Consider the following 7,905-nt stretch of genomic DNA (forward strand, 5'->3'; position numbering starts at 1 on the left):
GTTTCTGTAAAGACCACAAAATGGCTCCTGCTAAGAGACACGCGTACAAGGTTCCACTGACTTTTGATATTCATGTGAACCGCACTGTGGATACAACTGGAACACGTACGGTGAATATTCGCACCACAGGGAATGAGAAGTCGTCCTTCACTGTGGTTCTAGCTTGCCGTGCTAACGGCCAGAAACTTCCACCCACGGTGATATTTAAAAGGAAGACCTTGCCAAAAGAGAACTTTCCAGCTGGCGTCATCATAAAAGCTAACTCGAAGGGATGGATGGATGAAGAAAAAATGAGCGAAGAGACCGGGTGACTTTTTTCACGCAGCTCCGTCCCTGTTGATCTATGACTGCATGCGCGTCCACTTCACAGATGGTGTCAAAAAACAAGTGAAGCACACCGAAGAAGAATAATTCGAGGGATTTGTTGATGAGTAATAACTTCAGAAAGTGAGCTTTAAATGTTTATTTTGTGTGTTGTGTGACACTAACGTATGAGCAACGTTGAGTTATTGATGTTGCTATTGCTCTGCACTATTTTGAGTGTTACTATTTTTGTGATTGCACATTTGCACATTACATTTTGGGAGTGAACAGAGTTGTTAGAACGCTGGTTTGTAATATATTATTAAAGTTTGACTGACCTATCTGACTGTTTTGTTGACATTGCCTTTAGCGTAGCGTAGGTGCGGCTAATAACACGGGGCGGCTAATAGGTAAACAAAGTTTTGAAATATGCCATTCATTGAAGGTGCGGCTTACAACACGGGGCGGTAAATACGGTACTTATAGCTGTGCCGTGATCAGTGGCCTTGTGGTTAGAGTGGGTAGGTTGTGAGTTCAAACCCCGGCCGAGTCATACCAAAGACTATAAAAATGGGAGCCATTACCTCCCTGCTTGGCACTCGGCATCAAGGGTTGGAATTGGGGGTTAAATCACCAAAAATGATTCCCGGGCGCGGCCACCGCTGCTGCTCACTGCTCCCCTCACCTCCCAGGGGGTGATCAAGGGTGATGGGTCAAATGCAGAGAACAATTTCGCCACACCTCGTGTGTGTGTGTGACAATCATTGGTACTTTAACTTTTTAATCTCAAGCTTGTGTGCCTATTTTGACAATATCGACTGGTCAGCTGCTTCCTCGCTTCCCTGCTCTTGGAAGTTTATTGTAGATAATAACTCATGCCTTTCACCTGGATAGGATGAGGATGAGGATGTAATCCGACAACTTGGTACACTTTGACAGCCAATTTCAACCAGGAAAAAGCGAAAAAACGACAGACCCTTGGTTCCATCCCCCCCCTTTTTTTTTTGCAAGGATTATGATTCTTTCTTCATCTTAAAGAGAATTTAAACAGATTCTATTAGTCGACGTCCTGATGACAGCAGACATTGTACAGTAAGCGATGTTTTATTATTATATTATTATGCTTTATTAAATACGGAAAAAAATCATACAATTAAAGGCCTTAACCTCTTAAGGCCCAAGCTGTTTGTTTACATGCTTTTTTTTTCTTTTTGCTTTGCTATTTGGGCTTATTGGACCCTAATTAGAATAAAAACTAAGAATCATCTTTTGATATGATGTACTTAGTCCATAAGTACACAAACGTGTACTTCATGTGTAGTGACATGCTAATTCTTATTTTTACCCTTTTTTTTTCCAAATTCCATTGTATGTTATACTCTTCTGACACCACCAGATGGCAGTATAAGTGTCCACATAAGCGGCCATAAGACCCCAATTCAGTAGTGTACACAATTTTGGAAGTAAATAATAAATGATAAATGGGTTACACTTGTATAGCGCTTTTCTACCTTCAAGGTACTCAAAGCGCTTTGACAGTATTTCCACATTCACCCATTCACACACACACTGATGGCGGGAGCTGCCATGCAAGGCGCTAACCAGCAGCCATCAGGAGCAAGGGTGAGGTGTCTTGCCCAAGGACACAACAGACGTGACTAGGATGGTAGAAGGTGGGGATTGAACCCCAGTAACCAGCAACCCTCCGATTGCTGGCACGGCCACTCTACCAACTTCGCCACGCCGCCCCAAATAAGAGCTAAAAGGTGGCCATTAAGCCTTTAGAGGTTGATAAATCAACAAATGGTTATATTGCAATGCCTGTGTGTTTCTTTTCTTCGTCTCTGGCTTTCAAAATGGATACAAGATGTCCAACTCAGTGCAGTGCTCTCAGCATGTTTATTTGACCGTAGAATTAAATGAGCGGAGTGAAGCCTCTTGTCGGTCATTCACAATCTTTGTTCAATGGTAGGGAGGCGAGTACTTGCGGATGAGTTTGGCGTGGAAGAACAAGAACTAGCGCAACATCAGTGACCGTCTTACTTCACAAACGGACCAAAAGTCGACCAAATCCATTTTCTTTCACCTCCTGTTGTCTTTTATATTTGACTTGCCTTCCTTTTATCTCTGCAGTCGACTTTGGAGGATGACGTGTACAACCGCCTGTCCTCGCTCCAGGAGGGCCTCATCCCAAAAAAGAGAGCAGGTTCTGATGACGACCTCCATCGCATCAATGAACTCATCCAGGTGAGACTATTGAGACGGGCAGTGTTTCCCCAGGCCGTAAATCAATTTTGTGGTTACAGCGCGGCCTGGGAGTGTCAAAATGACATCATTGTATGGCGTATTTTCTGGACTAGCCGGTAAATAAGCCGCACCCACTAAATCTGAGAATAATTTTTCCCCCCCACATATTAGCCGCACTGGACTATAAGCCGCATTATCCTGCCTTCCTTAAGCACGCTTGTACACGAAGGCAGTAAGTTCAACACCTTCCGCTCATCAAAACTCTGAACACCAGGTTGACTGAAGGAGGCCAGGTTTATTGACAGTTGAAAGGGTAAAACTGTAAGACACATACATTGTAAATGTAAATGCATGAATTAAATGAACTTAATAATGTCATATCACAGACTACAGATTATCAAGTATCCTATTTGAATTAAATCTAAGTTTAACTTTGTCACACACCACTGTATGTGTTGTTATGATTAATAATACCAGTGACAATTGAGCTTTCTACAACAGTTTAAATTGACTTAAGTAACAGTACAACAAACGTCCACTAGATGGCGGCAGATGACAACATATGAAAGTTAGCCGACCTGAACAGGTAATGCAATCAGAGATCGCCTAACATCATAAAACACACACATTTCACAGCTAAATATGACTCATTGTGTACTGTACACATTAGATATAGGTACATACCAACGATGCCACGAACAGCATAAGATGTGATAGTTGTTTGCTGAGAAACATGAGGAGTGAAGCGCAGTTGTGCGCACCTGTCTGAAATCTTTCCGGAGTCTAAACACGTGACCTATCTGCGTGTTTCTTAAAGGTACAGCTCACTTAACTGAACCAACTGAAATGACTTGGAAATAACACACACTGAATAAAGTAATCTTAATAACTGAGGCAGAACACGCATATTGTGAAATTAGTTATTTACACAGAAAGATTTTGTAAATGTTTATTTACATACCTTATTTGTTCCCAAATGGTGTCTGAGACACGGCAGTAAAACGGCTGATCAAGCAAAACAGAAGTCATCGCCATGGACCCCATAGCTGCGCAAGCTAGCTCTCCATTTAGCTGAACAGACTCAACAACTCCACGGTGGCATTTTGGTGAATTTACTGAGGAAGTTGTGAAACTATACAAAAATAGTGCCATCGTAAGTTAATAATACTAACACACTCGTAAACGTGTTCGCATATTAGCTAATGCTAACAACGCTAGCTTCATTACATTACGATAGCACGTAGAAATATGCATGAAAACACTCCTACAGACATCACACATGGGACAGATTAGTAGGCATGAATAGTTTTAGTTTTATTGTTGAATTTACAAAGCTTGCTTGGAGTGAGGAATTAAGAATCCATATAAGCAGAAACGCTATTGACAAACCGTTTCGGTTTAAGGAGCGAAACAGGAAGTGCGTTTTTAACCCGCAGTACCTGCAGTGAGCCAACTCGTCCAAACGATGGCGCCATACCACAAACAATACCACACCTTTTCAGAATCAGAAAAAATGTTTGTTGAATCCAAAACATTTTGGTCGTTTGCGAAGACAAATCCACAAATTAGCCGTAACGTACTATCAATCAATCGATCAAGGTTGATTTCTATAGCCCTTAATCACAGGTGCACATACCACGATGGCATCACTGGTCTGAAACCACATCTGGGCAAGGAAAAACTCAAAATCTTAAATGGGGAAACCATAGAAAGGGGCCGCAAATGTTGGGACACCGCTCCTGGGCTGCAATGGGTGCCAAGTGGGTACAGTTTTTGAAAATAATTCATGATAACGTGAGAGTTCAGGCCATTGGGGGCACACTGCAATAAGTCAGTGTTCAAAAACAAGAAAAAAAATACAAAAATGAGGGGTATTTTATTTGAACTAAGCAAAAATATCTGCCAATAGAACAAGAAAATTCGGCTTGTCAAGACTTTCCAAAACAAGTCGAATTAGCTAACCTCAATGAACCCAAAAATACCTTAAAATAAGTATATTCTCAGTAATAACAAGTGCACTTTTCTTGGTAGAAAAAAAGAGACCTTTTTGCTCAATATGTTGAAAAATATTCTTAAATGAAGTAAATGCTAGTGCCATTATCTTGACATAATGATATGCGCTCGGTAGGGATGTCCGATAATGGCTTTTTTGCCGATATATGATATTCCGATATTGTCCAACTCTTAATTACAGATACCGATATCAACCGATACCGATATATACAGTCATGGAATTAACACATTATTATGCCTAATTTGGACAACCAGGTATGGTGAAGATAAGGTCTTTTTTTTTTTTAAATAATAAAATAAAATAAGATAAATAAATTAAAAACATTTTCTTGAATAAAAAAGAAAGTAAAACAGTTACATAGAAACTAGTAATTAATGAAAATGAGTAAAATTAACTGTTAAAGGTTAGTACTATTAGTGGACCAGCAGCACGCACAATCATGTGTGCTTACGGACTGTATCCCTTGTAGACTGTATTGATATATATTGATATATAATGTAGGAACCAGAATATTAATAACAGAAAGAAACATCCCAAAAAAGAGAAGCGGCAGGTCAACTGGTCTAAAACAGAGTCTATTTAAAAGCTAGAGTATATATAAAGCAGCGGCTTGTAGTCCGGAAAATATGGCTTACAGTTTAACCAGGGCTCAGACAATCTGCAGAGACTCCTCCCACCCCCACCAAGGACTGTTTTCACTGCTGGACTCTAGAAAGAGGTTCTGCAGCCTCCGTAGCAGAACCTCCAGGTTCTGTCACAGCTTCTTCCGTCAGGCCGTAAGACTCTTGAACGCATCATCATAATCTCTTCAATTCCCCCCAAAAACGGATTAACTGTCTGGAATATAAAGACAATATAACATACATCCATAAACATGGATGCATATGCAAAAGTGCAATATATTTATCTGTACAGTAATGTATTTATTTATATCTGCACCTTATTGCTCTTTTATCCTGCATTACCATGAGCTAATGCAACAAAATTGTGTTCTTATCTGTACTGTAAAGTTCAAATTTGAATGACTATAGGAAGTCTAAGTCTAAAAAAAAATAAAAGAGGATATACCTTGTCAAATGATAACAAAGCATGTGTTAATCACAGAGATTATTATCAAGGCTTAGGTCAGGCTGATTACAAAAGTAAAAATAAACAAATATACTGCAAAAGAGGGGATTCATAAAAACTGATGAAAGATAAATGTACATACAAAGAAATCCATTATAACTGAATTAATAATAATGTTTCTTAAAATTAACTGTCAATAAAATTTAGGTGCACTAAAATTCAAGTGCTTCACTACTTAAGTTATAATTTTTGCGCTTAAACTTCTCAATGACTTTAGCTCCAGACTTCGTTTGTTTGATATTTTCATGACTGCCACGAGTGGTTAAAAAGTGTATAACGACCGAGTACCGCTGTGGCCCATACGGACCTCAGCTGAGGAAACGGGTATGTATTGGCGGCCCAACCATGCGACAGGAACCACTGGTCTACGTGTCATGTAATGGTGGTTGTTTGGTCAAAACTTGGCGTGGATTATGTCTTACAGACAGTTTTCGGGTCTCTCAATTTGCATCAACTCTTCTAGAGATGTCTGATAATATCGGTCTGCCGATATTATCGGCCGATAAATGCGTTAAAATGTAATATCGGAAATTATCGGTATCGGTTTTTTTATTATCAGTATCGTTTTTTTAATTATTTTTTTTATTTTTTTTTTATTAAATCCACATAAAAAACACAAGATACACATACAATTAGTGCACCCACCCAAAAAATCTCCCTCCCCCATTTACACTCATTCACACTCATTCACACAAAAGGGTTGTTTCTTTCTGTTATTAATATTCTGGTTCCTACATTATATATCAATATTTATCAATACAGTCTGCAAGGGATACAGTCCGTAAGCACACATGATTGTGCGTGCTGCTGCTCCACTAATAATACTAACCTTTAACAGTTAATTTTACACATTTTCATTAATTACTAGTTTCTATGTAACTGTTTTTATATTGTTTTACTTTCTTTTTTATTCAAGAAAATGTTTTTAATTTATTTATCTTATTTTATTTTATTCATTTTTTAAAAAAGTACCTTATCTTCACCATACCTGGTTGTCCAAATTAGGCATAATAATGTGTTAATTCCACGACTGTATATATCGGTTGATATCGTTATCGGTTGATATCGGTATCGGTAATTAAAGAGTTGGACAATATCGGCATATCGGATATCGGCAAAAAGCCATTATCGGACATCCCTAAACTCTTCTTGTAGTAACCAAGCTTCCCGTCACAGACCAATCAGTGAAAAATGTTGTGTGCGCTGCCCCCTGCAGGGCAACATGCAGCGCTGCAAGCTGGTGATGGACCAGGTGACGGAGGCGCGGGACACCATGATGAAAGTGTTGGAGCACAAAGACAAAGTCCTCAAGCTGCTCAACAAGAACAGCGGCGTCAAGAAGTCGTCCAAACTGAAGCGCAAAGAGCGGGCGTGAGCGGCGCCCCCCCCCCCCCCCCCCCCTTTCTATTTGCCGCCACTCCCCCACTTTGGCGCTCAGAATCTGGTGCTACGATCTGCATTCACACAATCAAAGGCACCCTTCATGGGCGGGTTGGGGGAGGGGCTTTAGGACGAGCTTCGTCGACGGCCTCGGAGACATTTTGTACTAACTCGGCGTCCGCCGTACTGCGTAGCTGTGAAAATGTGGCACTGGAGGCGGACCCCCGGTGACTCGGAGCGGCGTGAATTGAAATCATCAAGGAACCTTTATGTGAAGACAAGACCGACCTCAAACGTGCTCTTTTTTTTTTCTTTTTCTTTTTTTTTTTCATCGACGGGTGCCTTCATTTGTGCGTGATGTCACACCTCCTAAAGTCAGATGTAACCCACATTTACAGTAAACCATTATGAGGAAGTAGAATACTAGAATGTGTAATTGGCCTCATAAATTTCCCTTTTTTTTTGTGTCGAAGGTGAGCGAGCGGCCGGATGTGTCACTTTTTAACAAGCTCTCCTTTATTTTTATTTTTTTCCCTTCCCCCTAAAAAAAATGTTCTACCCCAACCGGACGTTTTGTGATGCGAGAAGTGAAAACAAACACCTCGTTTCACAATGTGGGGATAATGTAGTGCGTCTGGGTCATTCAGTCCTTGTATATTGTTCTTTTTGTCTGTAATTATAGTAAAGATGCTTCAACAACAGCTGGACACCTGTTTAGTCGTTATTGTCCCTAGTAACCTTATCTCCTTTACTGTGTGCAGGCAGCTGTTCCTGTTTGAAAGCCTCACCTGTAAACGGACTAACAGGAAGTACCTCACAAGAATGAAGTATTG

At 40.2% G+C, this 7,905-nt stretch overlaps 1 protein-coding gene across 1 annotated transcript in view; it reads left to right on the forward strand.

The window, feature by feature from the left end:
• The window catches only part of sap130a (Sin3A-associated protein a), a 45,698-nt gene extending 37,931 nt beyond the window's left edge, over positions 1–7,767 (forward strand). The window contains exons 20-21 of the mRNA XM_062038582.1: positions 2,437–2,550; positions 6,909–7,767. Coding sequence (XP_061894566.1) covers positions 2,437–2,550; positions 6,909–7,067 — 273 coding nt within the window. The 3' untranslated portion in view covers positions 7,068–7,767. The remainder of the gene's footprint in view (positions 1–2,436; positions 2,551–6,908) is intronic.
• The last annotated feature ends 138 nt before the right edge of the window (positions 7,768–7,905 follow it).

This window comes from Entelurus aequoreus, linkage group LG27 (assembly GCF_033978785.1).
Source record: "Entelurus aequoreus isolate RoL-2023_Sb linkage group LG27, RoL_Eaeq_v1.1, whole genome shotgun sequence".
NCBI lineage: Eukaryota > Metazoa > Chordata > Actinopteri > Syngnathiformes > Syngnathidae > Entelurus > Entelurus aequoreus.